This window comes from Daphnia pulex, chromosome 4, assembly GCF_021134715.1.
Source record: "Daphnia pulex isolate KAP4 chromosome 4, ASM2113471v1".
Taxonomy (NCBI): Eukaryota; Metazoa; Arthropoda; class Branchiopoda; order Diplostraca; family Daphniidae; genus Daphnia; species Daphnia pulex.
The window spans coordinates 374,075-396,085 of record NC_060020.1 but is presented as its reverse complement, the minus strand read 5'-3'; the positions used below and the strand labels follow the sequence as shown (position 1 = coordinate 396,085).

General features: G+C 40.8%; 3 protein-coding genes and 3 long non-coding RNA genes across 9 annotated transcripts; 2 read left to right on the top strand and 4 right to left on the bottom strand.

Annotated features, from left to right (window-relative positions):
• Positions 1-963: 963 nt before the first annotated feature.
• On the top strand, positions 964-2,658 carry LOC124193201. The gene is made up of 4 exons (XR_006874112.1): positions 964-1,296; positions 1,361-1,524; positions 1,593-1,744; positions 1,995-2,658. It is a non-coding gene; the product is annotated as an uncharacterized LOC124193201 (long non-coding RNA).
• Positions 2,659-3,590: 932 nt separating this feature from the next.
• LOC124192392 lies at positions 3,591-3,994 on the bottom strand. Its single transcript, XR_006873709.1, has 3 exons — positions 3,938-3,994; positions 3,719-3,863; positions 3,591-3,647 (listed from the first exon to the last, which is right to left on the bottom strand). It is a non-coding gene; the product is annotated as an uncharacterized LOC124192392 (long non-coding RNA).
• Positions 3,995-4,670: 676 nt separating this feature from the next.
• LOC124192963 lies at positions 4,671-5,225 on the bottom strand. Its single transcript, XR_006873946.1, has 3 exons — positions 4,969-5,225; positions 4,787-4,874; positions 4,671-4,725 (listed from the first exon to the last, which is right to left on the bottom strand). It is a non-coding gene; the product is annotated as an uncharacterized LOC124192963 (long non-coding RNA).
• Positions 5,226-5,699: 474 nt separating this feature from the next.
• LOC124192959 (aminopeptidase N-like) lies at positions 5,700-10,379 on the bottom strand. The gene is made up of 21 exons (XM_046586553.1): positions 10,276-10,379; positions 9,846-10,214; positions 9,557-9,759; positions 9,337-9,495; positions 9,187-9,259; positions 8,992-9,089; positions 8,806-8,918; positions 8,696-8,729; positions 8,498-8,617; positions 8,400-8,425; positions 8,307-8,344; positions 8,089-8,245; positions 7,931-8,012; positions 7,677-7,860; positions 7,405-7,600; positions 7,066-7,340; positions 6,795-6,985; positions 6,565-6,732; positions 6,329-6,472; positions 6,176-6,269; positions 5,700-6,069 (listed from the first exon to the last, which is right to left on the bottom strand). The coding sequence occupies exons 2-21, from the start codon at positions 10,206-10,208 to the stop codon at positions 5,770-5,772; spliced, it is 3,018 nt and encodes a 1,005-aa protein (XP_046442509.1). The 5' UTR covers positions 10,209-10,214; positions 10,276-10,379; the 3' UTR covers positions 5,700-5,769.
• A 1,246-nt stretch (positions 10,380-11,625) lies between these two features.
• LOC124192960 (aminopeptidase N-like) lies at positions 11,626-16,231 on the top strand. The gene is made up of 12 exons (XM_046586554.1): positions 11,626-12,188; positions 12,248-12,403; positions 12,461-12,625; positions 12,683-12,943; positions 13,015-13,078; positions 13,138-13,376; positions 13,444-13,820; positions 13,895-14,172; positions 14,230-14,597; positions 14,661-14,804; positions 14,868-14,940; positions 15,012-16,231. Exons 1-12 carry the CDS (start codon positions 11,710-11,712, stop codon positions 15,144-15,146), a joined length of 2,739 nt encoding a protein of 912 aa, XP_046442510.1. The 5' UTR covers positions 11,626-11,709; the 3' UTR covers positions 15,147-16,231.
• On the bottom strand, positions 15,922-20,607 carry LOC124192962 (G1/S-specific cyclin-E-like). 4 transcript variants are annotated; one of them, XM_046586556.1, is made up of 9 exons: positions 20,234-20,607; positions 18,311-18,393; positions 18,157-18,250; positions 18,036-18,092; positions 17,909-17,976; positions 17,650-17,851; positions 17,465-17,576; positions 16,835-17,403; positions 15,922-16,769 (listed from the first exon to the last, which is right to left on the bottom strand). In XM_046586556.1, the coding sequence occupies exons 2-9, from the start codon at positions 18,322-18,324 to the stop codon at positions 16,515-16,517; spliced, it is 1,371 nt and encodes a 456-aa protein (XP_046442512.1). In that variant the 5' UTR covers positions 18,325-18,393; positions 20,234-20,607; the 3' UTR covers positions 15,922-16,514. The 4 variants fall into 4 exon arrangements, with proteins under 4 accessions (XP_046442512.1, XP_046442516.1, XP_046442513.1 ...); XM_046586560.1 differs by having other exon boundaries at positions 15,922-16,765; positions 20,234-20,409; XM_046586557.1 differs by lacking the exon at positions 20,234-20,607 and adding an exon at positions 18,990-19,080.
• Between the last annotated feature and the right edge of the window lie 1,404 nt (positions 20,608-22,011).

The following is a 22,011-nucleotide window of genomic DNA, read 5'->3' as shown; positions in this document are numbered from 1 at the left end:
ATCTATTTAACGGAAAAATGTGTGTGTGTATGACGTGAGGTTCACATGATTCCGTCATGAAGACATTCTATTGTTTGTTCAGTTTTGAGTTTAACCTCGGACATTGCATCAATGAGGCAACCTTTAGTAACTGCTTGGAAATGTGACAAGGCCTTTTCAAGTTAAAGAGATTATAATTTAAAGATTAAAGCATTGCAAAGTGCAGTCACACACATCAGTTGACAGTTGACTGTGTTTATTTTATTACTCTCTTCATGGGCTTAGAGAGAATCTCTCTTGCAAATTGAAATTAAAATGTAATGAAAATGTGAGAGAGCAGTCCAGCAGCACCATGTGGTAATATGCCGTGATGCTATTTAAGCACGCACTATGTATTTGAAATTTGAACTAAACCTTATTGAAAAGGATAATTTTAGATTTAAGATAGTGTATTTTTTCAGACATTTGAAGGTTATATCCTGTTTTGCACGGCAAACAATCATCAGTCATATCCTGTTTTGCCATGTTTTGCATCACAAACAACCCTTCGGGGGGGGGGGTACCTTGCTAAATGCTAACGCAGGTATCTGACAATGGTTATGGCTTGGTCACTGGGGACATCTGTTGCGGCTGCGACCAGTACTTCATGTACGACTACCAGAAATTTTGGAATGATTACTTCGTGCAATCTGCAAACTGCATAGTGAACTACTGGTCTCTGATGGCGCGCCAGTACGTTCCCTACCACATGTTCTTTTATTTGACTTGCATTTGTGATTTTTCACTAGCCCGGTCGAATTTTAGCTGCGTGACGATAAAGAAAAATCCCAAACAACTTATCTTTTATCGCTTTTATCCTGTCTCTTGGTTTGTAATTCTTTTTTCTGTATAAAAAGTAAACATTAAAAAAAACAGTCTATCGGAACCGGAGCATTAATAAAGATAAGGTGTGCTGAAGTGTTTTCTTAATCATAAAGATTCTATAGACTTGTCACTGTTGATCTCGGATCTGGAACGGGTTTTTCTTTATTAAAGATTCTAACACAATTTTATTTTTAAATTAGTCGTCAAGCCCAGCCGGTTATAATGCTGAACAGAGAATATTTTATATTCACAGTTCACACTTCACACAGTCAAACTTTTGGCGCTTTGGCTAATTGGCTCTTAGCAGGGATGCCAGATGCGGACGTTTTTAATTGTAAAACTGATAATGGCAATGTTGCGCCTTACTTTCAAGATGGCTGCTGACAGTCTGACAGCCTCGACGAACTAAGTCAACTCAACTGATTTTCCCTGACATTATTCGTCATAAAAATGGTAACTTCTGCTTGTATTCATTTAAGGCTATTAAATGCAAATTTTTTGTGTGGTGCATTTACAGATAAAATAGCCTACAATTTAAACTTGCCAATTCCATCTGATCATGTGGCCTGAAACGGCTGTTTCCCAAAATGTCGTCTCTTGCTGCACGTACCAGCTGTGCGTTTCGTCACATGTAGAAATACTTCACAACAGTAACAGTGATCATGTTGGTGTAACCCTAAGGTTACATGTTTTGTTATTTGATGAGCTTGTTTCCGATAATAATTGAGTTTTTATTTTTCTATTAACAGCATGGTGAAGTCTGAGTTTCTTCATGGCATTCCAATGTGCTGTGCAGTGTGATATGTTGCAGCCAGCTGTCGAAAGGTGTTCCTCTTGCAGTCCTGTACCTGTACCGTCTGTAGCTTTCGTCACATGCAGAAACACTTCCGAACTATTCAAAGTAATTAAGTTGATCAACTTTTTTACAGTAAGGCTACACATAATGTACTTTGTTGATGACTATCTCTTTGCTTCATATCTGTTGACTTTTCGGTTAAGACTGTATTAAAAGCTTGCCAACTGTTGATTCCTTTGTTATGTTTTTAAAAGTAATTTTTAGAGATTGCTTAGTTTAACTATGCTTCTGTTATTTTCTTGTGTTACATGTCCCTTTGTTTTCTGATAGTAATTGAGTTTTTTTTTTCTCCTAGTAGGATTAACAGCCACTTGAGGTCTGAGCCTCTTTGTTGCAGTCCAATTTGTACATGAATTTTGTGCAGCCAGCTAGTGAATGGTGTGGTGAGCTGTTGCATGCAGACTGTGGTGCTGGTGTCGGTCATTCGAGTTATGCTGTTGCTGTTCCTTGGTGCCGGACTGCTGGTGTTGTGCACAAAAGTTGCATCCAGTTTTAATTGTTATTTGTGTCTATGCAGTTAACCGTTTTTATGTTGAAAAGGAACAGAAAAGTTCCTTGGTGTTAATCATTAATTGCTATTTGCGTCTATGAAGTTAACCGTTTATCTGTTGAGAATGAAAAAAATAGTAATACGGGGAATTTTTACGTCGAACAAATAATAAACATGCCTCCGCGATTGGGAAACCAGCGAGGAGGAGATTTGGGGGGGGGGGGGTGTAATTGATTTTCATTAAGTCGTGGTTTGTTTTAATAAGGTAGAAATAAAATCCTTTGTCTCTCACATCCATATACCTACCTATATAACCACATCTATTTCTCAAACCCCATAACTTCCACCAACATCCATTCCTTAAATCCTATAACTCCCACCAACATCTCCCCCAAAACTCCCCATCCATTTCCCCATAAATAACTGTAATATGTAACTATTATTATTGAATAAATAAACCAACTATATATTATGGTAAACTCAATTTTATTCTGGAACACTTACAAAATAAATAATTCATTAAACAGAGCGTCCGGTTCAAGACAATTTTTTTTGTGCGAGGCTTTTTAGCAAGTAGTCCGCCACCCAATTTGACAAAAAGTGATAGTTTGTTTTCACGGAAATTGCGTCAGACGGTTACAAAATTTCTAGTTCAACAATCTCATGTAGAAATTTGCATCTAGTCTACTGGTGCAAATTGCGATTCTTTAAGCTTGATTATTTAGGAGATGTGTTAAAAAAATTGTGGGTAGCCAATAAATTGAACTAATTCGCTTTTTCAGAATATTTTGAAGATAGATCACAAGAAAATCTAACAACAAAGTGATCAAAAACCAAAATATTCAGAAAAAGTGGATTAGTTCAATTGTTTAGCTACCCAAAATTGCTTTCTAACACATCACCTTAATTAATCAAGCTAAAAGAATCGCAATTTGCACCAGTAGACTAGATGCAGATTTCTACATTAGATTGTTAAACTAGAAATTTTGTAACCGTCTGACGAAATTTCCGTGAAAACAAACTCACTTTTTTGTCAAATTGGGTGGCGGATTACTTGCTAAAACTCGCACATGCAGTGTCGGCGTAGATCCAGGGAGATTACCTGGAAATGGAAGAAGAGAGAAGAGTGCGAGGCAAATTTTACTGGGGAGCGATTAGTCATAATAGGCTTCCGGGTTAGACTCATGACCCTCCAAAAGTTTTCGTCGGATCATGCGCCTTCCAAGTCCCCGTTCAACCAGAGCCCTCCCCTCCTCCTGGTTTCACAGCGGGTGAGTGACCACCGGCGGGCGTTGGTTAGTGGTTAGTTAGGGAAACAGGGCCACAGAAAAGAAGGGAGCCCAGAAATGCACTTGTAATTTAATCTAACTACACAATTTATCAGTCTTGGATTACAGCATTCTCTCGTCGGTTTTCGGTTTCACCAATGGAGTCCATGATCAGTAGCGAAGGATTACCCTGTAAGCAGAATGGACATTTAATTGGATGACAATAATTTTCATTAAGATTGTAGCGACAAAAACCAATACCTCAAACCAAGAGGGACTGTGTAAGGAGCTAAATAGGGAGATTCAAGGGTAGCAGCCATTGGATTAGCAAACAAGGGATAAGGGACCTCGTTGACTTTCTTGAAAGAACATTACTTTTCATATTTAGGAACCTGAAGGTTAGAACCTGTAAATGAAAAAAAAAACACATTTTTAAAATAAGTAAAAGAATAATTAAACAGTTTTAAGTATATTACTCACGCAATATTTTTCTCGCCAAAATCATCATCTCGTCCAAGGAAACGCCATCACACATCGCGAACAGCCAAAAATCTAAAGGTAAAACTCCGTGCTGTGTTGAGAGCAGGGTAGTAGAAGCCGGTTGGGTAGTCGAATGTTGCTGGCCGCCTAAATGATGTTCATGTAGGCCGCATCTTCTCGGTCATTACCTAAATGGCTAAATCAAGAAACAAAATATAAACAAAATTTAAATTCAGTGACATGACAATGAAGTTATACAGGTAACACCAATCAGCTTTCCTAAGCAATCCAGAAGATGGAATGAGTCAAGTTCGATGACACCACACATTTGGTCTTATAGGCAACATCTAAATAAGAAACCAAATAATCGTTAAAATTGCTATTAGCATGACAACTTCTCTAAATTCAATGTAAACACAACTTACAATGATGGTAGCATGATCACAATATTTAACCTCTTTTTTTGTTGTTGAAAAATAGGGAGATTCATGGGTAGCAGCCAACGGGTTAGCAAACAAGGAATCTTGTTGACTGTAAGTCCTTTTCTTGGAAGGACATAACTTCTCGTATAGGTCAGTCATGCCAATTTAGAAACCTGTAAATAAAACAAAAATTCATATTAGACTGCAATTAATAAAGTTCAGTAACATGAAAATGAACTTTTATACACATGAAACCACAAATCAGTTATCCAAGATTCTCTATAAGATGGAATGAGAGATTGTTCCACATGCTGGGGTCGGTGATCTAGCAAGTTCAATAGAAACAGCCGATAATGAAGATTAATCCTAATAAAACATGAGAAGAATATATGTTTTAGCATGAAATAAAGCTAGTGTTGGTTTTTACCTGTATCATTTCGATCACATTCAGTAGAATACACTGAGTTTGAACAAAATAGTTGACGGTAGGTGCACGACTTTCACGTTTACTCTGACTGAGTTGATGAAAAACATTAAGGTTATCCAACATATACACGGAATAGAACACATCACCGACAAGTTATTACAGACGAAATCACTCGAGTTTACCTACGAATCATTGGTAATTTTCGAAGCTAGCTTAACGTTGATTGTTGACTCAAGATGAAGTGATTTTACAACTTCTCACGTGGGGAAGGGAATTTGGCATGCAGTTCTATATTTGACCGCTAGATAGCGTGGCGAAACTTTTTTTTTTTTAATTTAAACATTTTGTTTTGGACTCTTTCGGCGTGCCATAAATTATGAAGAAATTCACAAAGGAAGACGTACCGAATGATCAACCACCATCAAGGCATCAACCTAGACATTAGACAAACAGGAAGTCACGCGTGATGCGTGAAGGAAGCAGAGCAGACGACAGAATAAACTGGATTCCATAAAGTAGTACCAAATTTCTCTACCAGGTGCCTCTGATAAAGAAAACAAATTGTGCGGTTTTTTTTTCAAAAACGGTGAGTAGCCTAGTTTCAGTTTTTAGCATTTCACATCCGAGTTTCTAAAAAAATAGTGCGGCATTTGTATCGTGATGAATGATGCAGATAAAGAAAATTATGGCTAACGTTGAAGGCCCTTCGGCTTAGTTACGTTGTCAGAGTTAAGAGAAAGCTTGTAAGCTTTCGCAATTGGCGACCTTACTAATATCCAATTGGTGCAAGTTGCGAAAATATGTGGAAAAGTGAAAAAAAACAGGTGACTTTGGTCGGAGTATATCACGAAATTCCGGCTTACCAATTTTAGACTGTACCACTAGACTATCTATCAGGTAACGTGGAACACAGTTTAATCATTCATTTGTAAAATTTATTGTTTCGCAAATTTGCATCTCCCTCTTTTATAGTCTCCTAAGTTTCATGGAAAAGAACAAAAACGCGTCAAACTCCAGAATCCAGCCAATACGGCCATTATCAAAGCGGAAAAGTTGTCAAGGTAAACACTGGAAGCTGTCGAAGGAGTGGTGGCAACTGTCGAAGGAGTGGTGGCAACTGTTGGTTGTGTGGTCGCTGCAGATTGTTGGCTCTTGAGCCAATTGACGATGGTATCGTAATGTTGTTGAACCCACAGGACGTTGGCCTCAGCCACTTCCATTCCTTGGCTAACTGATTTGGACGAACCCAATTCAGCCGGGTGATCGCTCCGCAACTTCTTCAACTATACGATGGGGACGATAACGAACATGATAACGTGATTGATATAAATATCTTGATAAACAAATAATAGCACCAACTAAATTTTGATTCAAATGAAAAGGATATACTTGATTAAGCTTCGCTTGAGTGTTGACTCGATTGCAAAGAGAGCGGAAAAGTCTCGCCATGGTCCCTCCGCCGAAGCCTTGAAAGCCGCCGAAACTGTGGACAATAATTGTTACGTAACAGCGTCGCACTTTCGTAAATGTCGATGTGCTTACTAAGCGGAGGTTTCATTCCAACGATTGGTCAAGAAATCCATCGCCACTTGATGTCCCACTGGATTGGCAGCAATGTTGCTGAAAAGGGTACTGGCGTCTTGAAGTCTTATATCCGAGTTGTTAGTAATCATCATAACAAGCATTCTGTGTCATCCAACGCATCCAGTGGAAGGATAGTTTTAATTTGAATAAATTCAAGTGAAATAGTCATTGGAAAATTATTGTAGATTATTTACTCGTTGAGAATGGTGACATTCACGGTGCAAGTGATGGCTCGGAGCAGTTCAGTTTTCTCGTTGGGCAAAGTCGAATTCACGTATTTATCGAAGCCAAATTTCCATTCGGGTCGACTTCCGTCAGCAATGGCCGTGCAAGAAATCAATCGGCGTAAATTAGGCGACAGTCTGCGGTAAAGATTCAACACATGAATTGTCCGCCAAATTTAGCTTTTTAGAAATGTATATACTCTTTGGCGTCGTTGGCCATCCAGGTATGGTAATCTCTATCGGCGTTCTGGACACAGTCGGAAATATTTAATTTGCCGCAAGCCCAATTGAGAGCTTGAGAACGCGTGAAAACTGTCAAGTGAACGTCGCTGGCACTCTCGGTATATTTTACGTGATTGTATAGAGGAATCACCAAACCGGTCATGTAATCCTGGATAAATGGAAATTGGTAAAAGATTAATCAGCTGTAAAGGCAAGTATTTTTAAATTCCAAATAATTATGAAACATACCTTCCAGTCTCTTTCATCGCGTAAACCATAAAACATGACGTCAATATAATCGAGAGCCACAGAAGCAGCTGTCCACGGTGCGTAGTCGTGTTCGTTGGTGAGATAGCGGGTCAGTTCCATGGCGGATACGTAGGACGTCAGATTCGCCCGGGCCATGTTCAAATAATCGTCCAAAATTTGAGCTCGATTCTTTTTCGAAATGACAGTGTGGCTCTTCATCAGTTGCTCTCGGATCATATTTAAGTTTCGTTCATCGTAAATCACCCGGTAATAGCCTGTGGATTCAATTGAGATATTTTCACCAATTACATTTGATTTATAGACGGGTATTAAAAGTACCTTCTTGACCGACGTTAAAGATAATCCAATTTGATGATGAGCCAGGGAGTCTTGAAATCTGAATCGAGTCATTACTACCGGGCAGCCAAGAGCTCTCTGCTGGAGCTGAAAAGTTGTTGGTGTAGGTGAGCGGTACCCACCATTTGTAGACGTTTGTGTCAGTGGAATTTAGATTCTTGCGCAACAAGAATCTTTGCTGCAAATAAAAAGAATACGAGAGAACAAATTACAATAACAGCTAATTATTAAGAAATAGAAACCAACTGTCTCACCTGCGAGGCGGTAGCACCATTGTTCGCATTGTATGACCTAGTGACGTTGATAACAGGGAAACCCATTTGTCTTGTCCATGTTTCCATAATATTTTCAACAGTGTCCGGAAGAACGATATTTTCTTGATTCGCTTGCTGTTGCAGTGCTTTCCACAGATCTTGTTGTACCGTATTACCATAAGCGCTAGAAACCATGAACACCGCATTATTACACATAAATTCGCAATATATATTAAAGGGATAATCAGACATACTGAGCGTTTAGGTAGCGTGTTACGCCACGTCTAAAAACTGGTTCTCCCAAAAAGTTGGCGCACATGCGGATGATACAGCTGCCTGTGTTTTAAGTGATTGAATTTGGTTAACTAAACCATTCATTCTGTGATTCGAAATTATGTTTTTGTATGTTTACCTTTCTCGTATGAAATGGCGTCAAACATTTGATTGATTTCGTCGGGCGTATTAACTTGGAAATCGATGGGCCGTGACGACTCCAATGCGTCGATGCCGAACACGTAATGCAAATCAGTCACAGTGAATTGTTCGTTCATTTCAAATCCAGTTTCAACCTGCACCATTATTGCAAATAATAAATAAAAACACGCAAACGATAGATTTTATTCGACTTACATAATCGGTGCCGGGATACTCCATATAAGATGCAAAACCTAAAATTCAACATTGATCAAACGAAATTAACATGAATTTTTGTAACCTAATAACCTTCATTTAGCCAAATGACGTTCCACCTGTAAAATGTAATAGCAAAACATGCTTTTACTTCTCTCCTATGACGAACAAGCCAATAATGACATTAATACCAGTCCATTGTTACGTAATCACCGAACCACTGGTGAGCTAATTCGTGAGCGATGATGGTGGCCACCCTTTGCTTCGCCGAGGCCGAAGACCGTTTTGGATCGTATAACAAATCTGTTTCTCTGTCAAACGAGATATTTCGGTTTCATTGTTCAAGTGATCTCACAGGATTCTATAAGCTTTATGTCTTTTGTTCATACCTGTAGGTGACCAGACCCCAGTTCTCCATGGCACCTACAAGCGAAAAACAAACAATACATTGAACCTATAATTATGAAAAAAATAAGTTTAAGAACTTGATGAAACGAACCTGCGGCAAAATCAGGAATAGCGGCCATGTCCATTTTTGGAAGAGGGAAATCAATCAGGAAATATTTCTTGGCGTAATCGGTCAAAATTTTCGGGCCAATTTCGGCGGAATATCTAAGACAATTCAATCGAAATATTGACATCGCCTTAGCTTGAGAAAAGCTTGTTTAAAGAAAGAAATACTTACGCTGTTTGGTTGCGGAAACTTGGTCTTGCCCAGATCTTGTATACAATTCCAGGACTAAATGCAGGATTGGAAGTTTCGCTCACAAACTCGGAGACCATCTAAATGAATAAAATGAGAATTTTTGAAAATAAGTGCTGATGGATACAACAGATGGGCAAAGAGATTCTAAATTTTTTTAAAATCTTTTCGGCGTACCATTGCAACGAGGTAAGAGGACATTTTCACAGACGGATTAAAATGGTTCCACATGTAGCCCGGCATATTTGCACTGAAATGTCAATTTAAATATATTTAGTTTTATTATTAAAAGCATCCTATTGATGAACATATTCGAATTGTGCTCACATGGGTTCCGTTTTATTGACAGGCATGTTGCTGATGGCCGACATTGTATCATTTTTGTAACCGACAATGATTGTGAACACGGCCTTCATGTTGGGTTCGTCAAAGCAAGGAAAAGCACGACGTGCATCGGGCGCCTCCATTTGTGAAACTGCCAAGTACCTGTACACACAAATTTGAAATGATACAAGAAAAAGCCAAGCAAGTGATTTATTCTTTTTACTTTGTAACGCCGTTCTCTTCATAAGTTGACCGATAAAATCCGCGCAGTTCGTCGTTCAAGATGGAAACAAATTTCATCGAGATCTTGTATTTTTTGCCGACCACCAATGGTGTTTTCAAATTAATTGTAATAATTTCCCGTTCAGTCTGTTGGTCAATCAAGCTAACCACTTCAAACGGTGAGTTGTTCTCATTATCCAAGACCTATATATATTACAAAATGGAAGTCATAAAGAATAGTAGCCCGTACTTACACATTGATTGAACGGTTATTTTAAAATGGTGCTTACGGTAATTGATGCGGTATCAATGGTGAGGGCGGCAGCGTTCATGGATATACTGGAAGTGACCTTTTTACATTCGACCAATATTTCGATATGGCCATCCGTGGTGAAATTGCCCACTTCAATAAAAGGTAGCAATCGAATGGTGTACGATGTGGGCAAGACATCTGTGGGTAGTCGCATGTCCTCTCCTTGTCTAGCGGCCGCTCTTACCAACTGGTTCCGAATCCCTTGGTATTTGTGTTCGTAGAGCGGAGCCTTCCGTGACGGAGCGTACCACCAACGGCCGCTTTCCTCCACTTTCAGCTCTTCGACGGCCATCCCAATGGCCGCAATCAACAGCAGCCCGAATAAAACGACGACTCTCATTTCTTCCTGAAATGTTTAAATCAAATAAATGTCAATTCATATTTTTTTTTTAAGTACTGTAATATACCTGTTGGGTGTGTCAAGTTGGAGACGGCGGGTAGCGTGAGCACTCTCTCGAGTGAGAATAACTCCGAATTGTGTTGCCCATCCGTTTAAAATACATTGATAGCCGGTGCATTTTTAATCTTTCCTGCTTATTTGTTTCGTATCTAAAGCTTTTAAATGTAATTTATAAGCTAAGGAAAGTTTAGTAGTCAGGATTTTTATCTGAGGGGTGCTACTAGGAGTATAATTTGACAAACAACATAGTAATTTATTTACGATGACGCTATTTAAGAGCCCAGGATAGAAAGTCACATGTCTCGGTTTCACACATCACAGAGCATTAGATAATCTTTCACATAATCCCCACGAGTATGGTGAGCCACTTATATTTATGACACTAGTCGGTGCCCTCCAATAACATTTCGTGATGTTTTTTTTTTCATTTAACACAAAACCTTTTGCAATTTCACGGTGCAATACGTAAAATACAACGACGGTGTAAAAAATGTTCTTTAGACCAGGAAAACTTTATAGGATTCTGCACTGGCACAAACTGGGTTAGTACTGAAGCAATTTGCCAATAGCTCTTCACACCACCGTGTATAGTTGGTTATGTAATGATCACCAACTTTTCTGTTTCTACCTGCTTTGACCTTACGTCATTCCAGGAAATGGCAATAAATTGACTGTGGGGGTTAGAAACGATAAAAAAACAAAGGATCTTTTTCTTCTGTTGTCTTACTGACACGTGCCGTCGTATTTTCTAACTGTACCGAGAAATTGAGTTCAAAAATATACAGAAATAAATGGAAAATAATGCGCCGAAACGGTTGGTGTTAACCGACACGATTGTGTAAGCACGTCAACAAAGTTGATTGATTGATCATCGTGAAACATTATTAAGGTTTCGAGAGCAACGCGCTGTAACACTTTTTGAAGCAACACGGAATGGGGGCCTTACTCCGCCGTCATATTATTCAACCGGAACAATCCACCGCCGATACCACAACAACAACAGTGAATCCAACATTATACCGTTGACCTTATTGTTAGTTTATTGCAAAAATTGTTTCATCCTTTTCTTCTTCCTGGAATCGTCCATCATTCTGTCGATTGGTGTAAATAAGACACTTGGTGAGGACACGGTGCATATCGGACACGTGACAAAATAACAAGTAGTCTTTGATGTGCACCTGCCGGCCAGCGCTGTGACACATTTTCAATACGACTTCCTGCTGGTCTACGTCTTTATTATAGCTGTATGATTCACCACCATGGCTCCGCCTTTAAATTTCATTAAGTTCTCTATTGATTCGTGTACACCACCATCACCTATATATCGGGTTGGTCGCTGTACAAGTTTCCTTATGCGTCGCCTCTTTCTGCTATAAAAACTCGCAGTCGCTAGACAAGCACCAACCAGTCGGCTTGACATTTTCTTCGCAGTAAAGTAAAGATGCAGCCTCAGTGGTGTCGTGCGCTTGTGATATTGTCAACGGTGCTGGTAACTGTCACTGCCAATAATGCACTCCAGGGTGGAGGGATGAGATTGTCACGAAATCTGATACCTCGTCAATACACGCTCCGGTTGCTGCCACACGTCCTCGACGAGAGCGAAAACGCCATCATTGACGGTTTCGTTCAAATCGACGTCCGCTGCACTAAAGATACTCGGCAGATCGTTTTGAACGCTGATGATGTCCGCGTCAACTTGGAATCCATCAAAGTGTACGATCGTGCATCGAGAGAGCGTTTCTCCGTTGAAAACATCACGCAAGATGTTGACAACCAGTTCGTGATCCTCCACTTGAGACGCAAGACCCTAATTAAGGGAGCCAATTACGTGATTGCCATGAATTTCATTAGTCAACTCAACAGTCAGGAAAAATCTCGAGGGTTTTACCGCTTAAAGTACACGGAAGCTGGCCAGCCAAGGTATATTCGATTTTAGATATTTGACGTGAATCGTAATATTTATTGATCGTGATTATTAGCGTGATGGCGTTGACTCAAATGGAACCTGTCGATGCTCGTAAAGTGTTTCCGTGTTTTGACGAGCCGAATATGAAAGCTGATTTCACCATTATCGTCGGCAGACCCGCCAATATGATTTCTGTCAGCAACATGCCTCTCTACAAATCGTCACCTGTGTAAGTCAATTGTCACTTTCTAATCAAACAATTTAAGGCTGAAATCATTATTGACAGGGAGGAGAAACCTGGATACGAATGGGATTTTTTCCATCGATCCTTTTCCATGTCGACCTATTTGGTCTCGATTGCCATTTTGGACGGTCCGTCTTGGCTCAGTTTGTCGGACGGTAATGTCAAATTGAGACTTTGGGCTCGTCCGTCACTTCTCAATCAGACAAGGTACTTGAATTCAATTACAACACCCATTCGTGAATACTAAATTTTTTTTTTAAAAAGGTACTTTTTAAAAGTGGCTAGAAAAATGCTGGATTTCTATCAAAACTATTTGGCGCTGGATTTCCCGCTGCCCAAGCAGGATTTGATCGCTGTCCCGAATATCGACTCGGCCATGGAAAACTGGGGCCTCATGATTTTCGGAGAGCAATTCCTCACCTACGAAAACGGAATCACGTCATCTGATAAAGTAGAATTCAACACTTTGGCGATGGCTCACGAAACGGCGCATCAATGGTTCGGCAACTTGGTCACCTTGGACTGGTGTGGACTTTTACCAACATCGACTTAACTGCTCAAATAATACTAACTCTCATTTGTTTCCTAATGTACAGGTGGGCAGAATTGTGGTTAAACGAAGGGCTGGCAACTTTTCTATCTTACGTCGCAGTCGATCAGGTACACACAGGCTACTTTTATCTTATAATGTCATAATCATCTGATGATTAAAAACGTAGGTCTTTCCCGAGTACAAAATGGAAGAAAAATTCGTCCTTAATGAGATGCAAAAAGTGATGCAAGACGACGCGTCCCTAACTTCTCATCCCATTTCTCAGCCAGTCAACCAACCAGAGGAAATCATTTCGGTTTTCGATGCAATTTCGTACAAAAAAGGCGCATCCATTTTGCGGATGTTGAACGAGTTCCTCGGTCACAAGACTTTCAAACAAGGACTAACGCGTTATCTAAAAAAGCTGTAATATACTTTAATTGGTTTACTGTTTTCAATTCCGTTATTATCGCGGGTTCCTGGGCATTTTTAGAGAATACGGGAACGCCGTCCAGGACGATTTATGGGCAGCGTTTACTCGGCAGGCGGCCATCAACAAAGTGAAACTCCCCTACGATATCAAGTTCATTATGCAAACGTGGACTCATAACGTGGGATATCCAGTCGTGACAATCGCCCGCAATTATTCGGCTCGAACGGCCACTGCATCGCAGTCACGTTTTCTGGTTTACCCAGGCAAAAATTTCTCCCAGGAGGAGAACGACCTTTGGGTAATTCCTCTCACTTTTATTACGCCATTATCGAAAGAAACAAAACTGAGGTGGTTGCCACCGTCAAGCCGCGCTGAAAACATTACGGATTTAAATGTTGACGCCGACCAGTGGCTTATCTCCAATGTGAATCGTTCAGGTATTACTTTACAATCGCCCTAGCTGCTATAGATAAAATGTTTACCCGTGTCTTATTTTTTAAATTGGTGCAAGGATTTTACCGAGTGAATTACGACGAGCGCAACTGGAATTTAATCTGGGCTCAATTACTTCACGACCCAAAACAAATCCCCACCATCAGCCGGGCTGAACTGATCGACGATGCTTTCCATTTAGCAAGAGCTGACCTCTTGCCTTACCGAACGGCACTAAACTTGGCCAATTATTTGAGAAAGGAAACGGAATATTTGCCGTGGAAATCGGCTTTCGACGTCTTCCAATACATCGACGCCATGTTGACTCGCATGCCGTCGACCTACGAAGCTTTCAAGGTGATGAGACTTTGCTACTTTGAAAATGAAATGGTAATTCTGACTTGTTATTTACAGCAATTCGTCGTCGGAATTCTTGCACCTTTGTACGAACAATTGACAGTCATTGGCCAGACTGACGGCGACGATTTAACGACTCTGCGACTTCTTTCGGAAGCGACTAAATGGGCTTGCCGATGGGATCAAAAAGATTGCGTCGAAATGGCGCTGGTCGTTTATCGGGAGTGGATGGCACGACCCAACGACCCGGAAGTGATAGTCCCGGCCGATTTGAAAAGGGTAATCACTTGCACGGCAGTACGTCACTTGAACTGGACCGAATGGCAATTCGCTTGGACCAAATTTCAAGAGTCCAACATTCAAACAGAAAAGAGCGATTTGTTGAACGGAATGGCTTGCACAACCAACACTTCTCTACTTTCAACGTAAATCTATCGGCGATAGCTATCGAATTAATTTAAATTATTAGCTAATCTGTTTGCAATTAGAATGTTGGACTGGACGCTGTCCTCTTCGAATGAGGAGAATATTTACTTCCACGGTGTCATAAAGAGTATCGCATCCGAGTCTTTAGTGGGCAGAGATCTCGCCTTTAACTTTCTAAAATCTCATTGGGGTGCGCTAAAACAAAGGTTCGTTTAAGATGCAATGTTTTAAAAAAGGATTTTCGTTTAAAAGTGGGGATCTATACGCAGATATAACGGGAGACCTGACTCTGCATTGGAGGGTGTCACTTCATCTTTCAATAATTTATCCGATTTGGAAAAGGTACGTCAACAAATGTCAATCATTATCAGTTTTTTTTAAACGATATAACAATTGATTTTCAAATCATGCAGTTGGAATCTTTCCAAAGCGAAAATGGAGAAGAGGATTTAATCTCTTACCTTAACGGAATCACCGAAGCCAATGTCCTGTGGATGGCAAAGCACTACCAATCCATCGATGAGTGGCTGCATCAGTTGTTGGTTTAACCTAGTTATAAAATAATTTATTGTGAGCTGTTAAATTACAAGCGTTGTTGATTTAAGAAAATACAATTCGAGACACTAATTTCGTTAAATAATCAAGGTAAAACGGATGTGAAACAGATTACCTGGAGAATGAAGTCCCGAGTCCAAAGGGTCCAAGAAATTGCTGCATCACTCATGACGCAATGCAGACAGATGAAAGTGAATCTCACCGGATGCCAAAATCCTTGAAGGTCAGCCAACAGACACAGAGACGTGTAGCACATCATCCATGCAGTTTTAAAAGTACTGGTATAATTGAAATATAGTTTATTTATTAACCTCAGGGAGACAAAAAGGGAATCAAGAGACTGATGTGATGGCATGACAAAATCATAATGGGAAAATCCAGAAAAATGGAAAAAGAAATGGGAAAGAAATGGATGATGAAAATGTACAAAAATGGCAGGTAAAATATGCTGAATTCAAGAATTGAAGAGAGAAACACACAAAAACGAAGAAGGAATGAATGTCTAGATGTCAATCCAAGTCCGCAAACTTTTCAACTTTCTTCTGTTCAAGTCTTTTACTGACACGTTCGATGTCTGTGCACATTTTCGTTGAATTTGGCGAATCAATACGAATACAGGTATGAGGCACGGCATGGGCAAATACAAGGGTGGATTGGTCGTCGGCAAACACTTAACACTTACCACAGACAATTATTATACGACATTGAGGCTGTTGGAAGTTCAATAGCAATGGCGTCAGTCGCATAAAATACACTGCGCTTTCAGACGATAGGCTCAGGCAGTTGTTTTAAAACGAAACCGTTAAAAAAAGAGAAAAATGAATTAAAAATGAAACGGCTCATAAAAAGAAATCAAATGCAAAGGACGTCCTTGAGATGTGAACTGTACGGTGTTACGAAGTTGAGAATGGCTTCAACCCCACCTAACCCAAGGCATTATTGCAACTGAAAGGACTAGACTATCATGCGAGCTTCGTTAATTCTCTGATGAACCAAAAATGAAAGAAATTAAGTAAAATCCTCAAATCAGGTTTTCATTAAGAAAAGATGAATTGTTTTTTGTAAAAATAATGCCTTTCCCTGAACAAAAAAAGATTATCAAAAAGCTTGTGGAACCATTGATCCTGTCAAATAATTACCGGTGACATGGAAATTCTTCAAACTCTTTTGTAAAACAAGGAAAAGGGAGGGGAGGAATGGCACTCTTATTGCGGTCGTCCAGCTTCCAACAACAAAAAAGAAGAATTGAAAAGAACGTTTGTAGCCATGTCCTGTGTCGAACAACGAACGATAACGCGCGCAAAATGACGCCGTTTGAAATGATGATCGAATTTAAAACGAAGAAGAAAGGAAATTTTGTTTTACGAATACGAAATGGCTGACTGAGCATCGTCATTCCACTCGGATGTTATGGTCGAACAACGAGGGCTTTCAGAGTTCAGAGTGGAAGGTGTCAGTACTACGGCATTGGCAGTGGTGTTATTGTTGACGGGTGAAAGGGGAGCGCTCGTCCGGCCCTTGTTTTTGCTTTGCGGAGGCGTCAGCATACCCAGAGGCCCCAGCGCTGGACTGGGTGGCGACGCGGCAGACTCTGTTAACCGGCTTTGAGCAGCTTCCTTAAGGTGCAAACAATTAATTAATAGTGAACCTTAAACTTTTAAAAGAAATTCAAATAAAATACCAGTATGCTGAGGTCGATGTTGTGCGTCTGTATGTTATGCGTGTCCTCGATGGGAATTTGCGAAAAGGTCTTAATTTCCACAGGTCCAGCCTCGCGTAAAGTCAGTGCAAAAGGTGCCATCCAATAGATGCACGATGAAATTTCCTCCCAAGAATAACCAGAGCATTGAAGCGCCACCCGCTCGCCCACGATGTGGTAGACGGCGGCTGCGGCGATGGCGCTGTACGTATAGCGAAGACTGAGAATGTCCATTGTGGAAAGGTCGAGCAGACGGGCAGCTTGAACAAAGGTGTGACTGGAAAACTGTTTAGTCTCCATCTTGCTGCCGCTATTCTCCTTGGATTCCAATTCTTCCTTGTCACCAAGTGCGTTGGCCAATTGCATGTAAATTCCCAGCCAACAGTTGGCAGTGGCGGGCGACAGTTCCCAATTTAAGCTCTTCATGATAACAAGCTCCTTCATCATGATCTCGGCCTCGCTACAGGCACCGTCAGTGACGTAGGCAAACTCGTTCAACTTGGGAGGATAAATCTCTTCGATCTTGGCAGCGATAAACAAAGCGGCGATACCTAGATATCGAAGTGTAATCATTACGATCTGTTTAACATCAATTAAATATCAAAAACGTACCAATCAACTGGAGTTGCTGTTTGGGTATGTCGGTCTGGGTGGCCAGGTAACGGTCGACAAAGTCCAGCGCCAGATGGTAGGTCTCACGATGCAACCGGTACACTTCACACACCTTTAAAATATTAAATTAAAATTATTAGTCGCCATTCAAAGCAAAATTGAAGTAGAAATAAAATGGAACATACCTCAACAAGCCAGTCGAGGAGGATGGCCCGCATTCTTGGTTGCAGAGATGGATGAGCAAGGATGTAGTCGTGATTCCGCTTGTAAAGGCGATCCTTACGACACAAAGAATTCCAAACCTCATCCGGATCTGCCCAGTTGAATTTGGGGAAAGGGCTGAGTCGCGATGTTAAAATTTGCGACGAGACAGCCAGTCGGCGGAAGCTGTGAAATCAGAATATTAAAATCTATTCTTGTTACATTAATGAAACAAATACGTACTCTGAAGTAGAATTGCTGACAGATGATGACTGACTTGATGTCTCCCATCCTACATTATCCTCCCAAGCCTGCAAGAAACAAAGATGCTGAGGATATTCGATAAAATTCACAATGAAAGTGAAGCTACCTGTTGCTGATGGTACGGCTGCCTTGCCCTCATGTCCCTCACATCATTCTCGTAATCCTACATCAAGAAAAATTAGCTGTGTAATCAAAGTCACCACACTATCAATGAACTGGTTGTTTACCTGCACATGAGTTTCAGATTTTCGCTTGCGGTTAAGGATGACAGGAAGTAGTTTCTGTCCTGGCAGCGATTCCCTCTTGTTAGTCACTCTGCATCTGCAAGGAAATTATGGAATTAAAATAATTGCAATACATCGAAAGTAAAAGAAATCATACCCTCTCCTGGACATTTTCCAGTAAATTCAGACAGAGTGAAATAAGTTGAGGGCAGTCAGTTCTTTCTACACCTCTGGTGAAACCTGCAACAAATGTAGTGAGATAATGAATCTCTCCAAGAAAGAAAAAAACGATTGCGAAAGTGGGAGCAAGTTCAACGAAAGCGAATTCGCTTTCTTAACATGAAACAAAAAGTGAAACGCCACCGGCTTCCGACACGAGAAGAGGCCATGGCCACGTCCAAGGCTGGGGGATTTAGAGGCCAACGAGTAAAACCCCGTGAAATGGAAACAAGTAATGGTGGAATTGGAATAAACTTACAGTTTTCGATAGAGGAATGAAAATGGCACACATTGGTATCAATCACTTAAAAATGTGAAGCCATCAAGTTGGGAAACTAAGGCGTCAAAGATTTGACATATTCATCGTGGGGGATAAGAGCAGCGGTGGCGGGGCCCACTTGGCGCCCAATATGGGACAATGGGAAAAAACGCGCGCGGGGACCAACAGGTCGCACTTAATGGTGGGTTTTCAAATCCGTCCGAAATTAAAACGAATAGGCCGATTGATGAAATTTTCACACGGTCGTGCAGCTCAACATGTCAGCTTTCGATTGGTTCAATCAAATGTCCATTGCGATGAACGTGGGTGAATAAAACGAGTTGGATACGAGTGTTACCTTTTGGTGTGAACGGGTCGGCGTTGGTGGATACGAGTGCCCGTTCGCAGTGAGCGCGGGGAATTGACAAGTAAAGAGGGGCAGGGAAAAAATGGGAACCGGGGCGCAGCGCCGCCAGTCGGTGGTCCGTCTCTACTTTTTCCCAAATATCCAGCGGGGGCGCATCCGGTGCTGCCATCCGCAACTTTTTGACAATTTCAATAGCTTTATCTTCTTCTTCTTCACAGCATTTATCAAACATGATAAATGATGATGATGATAAAAAGGACAACCATCGGTGTATGACTACAATTTCACAATTTTTAGAAAAGAAAGAGAATGGCCTGTCGGAGTAGAAAGAAGCCGGACGCAAAAGATTCGCCAATAAATGAACTGTAAAGTTAAACAACAACATGTTTGTTGGGACTTATTTTCCTAACGTATAAATCACAATAAGAAGTGAGCGGCATTGACCAGAAAAATGTGAGTGCAGAAATTGTTGATTCACGCGGAATGGACCGCGTCTCGGCCATTGCAATAACCCAGAGGGGATTCACATCGAAATAATAAATCTCAGTGTAAAAGAAGATGGAAAGAAGAGCGAACTGCAGGAATGTCATCAACATAATCATCATCTGCCCCAGCAGTCTGAAAACGCAATCTGTTTCGAGCCGGCTGAGCCTATTCATTGGACGCCAGTGGTTCCCCCCCCCCCCCTTCGATATCAAATCGACATGGGGTTGGACAACAACTGCAGCAGCAGCTCTATATTGAATGATAGCACATACGTATATAATAATAGTATACCACCGATGAAAATGCATTCAAACGTTTTGATATTGAGTGAGTTTCACTGAGGCTTTGAGGGGGTGCTGCTGGGCTAACGGGGGGGACACACAGAGAAGGGGAGAAAGAGATGGAGGGAAAAATGAACAAAAGGTGCATCTAGGATATCTCTCTCTAGCTGCGTTAGATTCCACCCTCCGGGCGCCCGGTTTTTTCCACCCTCGACACACACACACACACACTGTACACACCCGAATTCTAGTTAAGTCGATGATAAAAAAAGAGAAACGCGCGCCAAATCTTTTTTTCATCAGTGAAAGCAATTTTGTCTCTCTCTCAAGAGTGGTTTAGACTTAATTTGGAGATTTATAATCAATTCTGCAAATCGTTTTGATGGACTTTTTCGAGCAAATCAGTTTGGGGAGACATAAGGATTGGGAACTAGAAATATTTTTGGGAAAAAAGGACACCAATAATACCTGTGATGGTTGAATGAGTTCAAATCCAGTTTGTGTATGAAAGAGCGTATAAAAAGACAAAAATCACTGAAATAATAAAACTAAAATATCGAGTCGGTGGTAGATGAAGCAAGTGAGAAAACAGAATCCGTGTCGTCGAGGAAGTACAGTGAAACTGGGAAGAAGAATCTCTTTCATGGTCAAGATCGAGAGCGAGCGCCCTCTCCATTTGAAAAATTGTCAGCGGCTCCACCTAGGATCCAGCCGGAAAGGAGGACTCTGATTGGTCCAACTCGAGATGTGGGCGGAGTCGAGCCACAAAAGACTCACGTGGGGAGCTACTAGTCGATCAGCTGTTTCCGACTATTTTCGCGGCAAAAACAGGTGACTGAGACTGACTGGGCGGGAAATGAAAACAAACGGGACTCGAACAAGGGATAGAGTAGACGTAACCCAGGCCGGTATCGATTTCACGTAGACTAGACAAGATAAAAAATTCTTTCCATCGTCTTGAATAACCCATCAATTCCCATCTGGCTGTTTTTTTGATGGGCCTAGGAAAAATAAAAGTATTGAACCAGAAAAAAGGAAAACGATTAAATTTCAACCAAGTTTTTGGAACGGGGAAAAGCCCGCGCGCGCTCTTTTTTTACTCTTCTTCCGGAAATGGAAAAACTGGTTACGGCAACCTTGATCAGACTGTTCTTTTTTGGGGGGTGTAGTCTTTTGATTGTTATCCTTCACTGTCATTTTCTTTTTTTTTTGTTATTCTTGTCATTTGAACTTTGTAACTTGAAACTATTCAAAACTGAATATCCTGTTCAAGGAGGGGGACTAGTACCAATGCAAGTAGAATTTCAACTAAAAGACCATCTGAATCTATTGGTTTCGGATGGGAAACCGAGTTTGTTTGCTGTCATTTCTTGATAGTTGCCGAACCCGATCGAGTGGCTCTGCTTGGCATTTTGGACACAATAAAAAGGAAGAAAGAAGAAGAGGCGCGCGCTTAAAGAAGAAAAACTTAAATGAGAATTCACCCTCGAGTGACGAAGAAGAGAAGAGGGGTTGGTATAGTTGGATGGACTCTTTTCCCAGAATGCCTGGACCTTCACTGGGGGGTGAACTGGACAAGAGTAAACTTTTTATTTTTTCGAAATCTGTTGTTTCCAACATTGATCAATTTTTCCCAGAATAAATATTAATTAACCTTAATGCGCTACCCAGAATATTTCGTCTGATTAAGAGCCAAAAAAACAGGGTGGGGTTAAAAGACGTGACTGTAATATTAACATGACTGGTGACAAGTGTACAAAACGTATTGGGAAACGTCCAGTCACGCTTAAGACGTGTTTAACTCAGACGTTCTTATAGTTTGATGGTCAATTATTATTTGATGGTTCTTTCTTCTCCCCCCGAAATGCCCTCAAATGGCAAAGTCAACATATCATGAATGCCAAGGTCATTTTCAACAGCGGAGGAACACGAAAGACAACGGCCAAAAGAGTTGGCGAGTTTGAACTCTGCCGTGTTCAAATCTAATAATCCCAAGGTTTTATGCGTTCCTCCACTAAAATAATAAAAGAAGCCAACCCTCCGGTTCTGCTGAATAATTCACGAGAGAGAAAGGAGTCGGTTAAAGATAACACAGTGGCATAATCCGCAACAAAAGGAAAATGTAGCGCCTTTTGACTGACCAATCGAATGGTTCTCTCGGTGGCCCTGTATCCACGTGTATATTTTTACATGAGAAGACTGTGTCCTCCACCTGATCTCTCCCTAAAGGGGACAGGTAAAATACC

Coding starts and splice junctions, on each gene's coding strand:
- LOC124192959 (XM_046586553.1), bottom strand. CDS start 10,208: ATGAGAGTCGTCGTTTTATTCGGGCTGCTGTTGATTGCGGCCATTGGG. Junction 9,260..9,336: donor GTCAATAAAACGGAACCCAT/GTGAGCACAATT, acceptor TTGACATTTCAG/TGCAAATATGCCGGGCTACA. Junction 6,986..7,065: donor GCGATGAAAGAGACTGGAAG/GTATGTTTCATA, acceptor CCATTTATCCAG/GATTACATGACCGGTTTGGT.
- LOC124192960 (XM_046586554.1), top strand. CDS start 11,710: ATGCAGCCTCAGTGGTGTCGTGCGCTTGTGATATTGTCAACGGTGCTG. Junction 12,404..12,460: donor CTCTACAAATCGTCACCTGT/GTAAGTCAATTG, acceptor CATTATTGACAG/GGAGGAGAAACCTGGATACG. Junction 13,079..13,137: donor CTTACGTCGCAGTCGATCAG/GTACACACAGGC, acceptor TTAAAAACGTAG/GTCTTTCCCGAGTACAAAAT.
- LOC124192962 (XM_046586556.1), bottom strand. Junction 17,852..17,908: donor GTCAGCAATTCTACTTCAGA/GTACGTATTTGT, acceptor CTGATTTCACAG/CTTCCGCCGACTGGCTGTCT. Junction 17,577..17,649: donor TCCTCGACTGGCTTGTTGAG/GTATGTTCCATT, acceptor AATATTTTAAAG/GTGTGTGAAGTGTACCGGTT.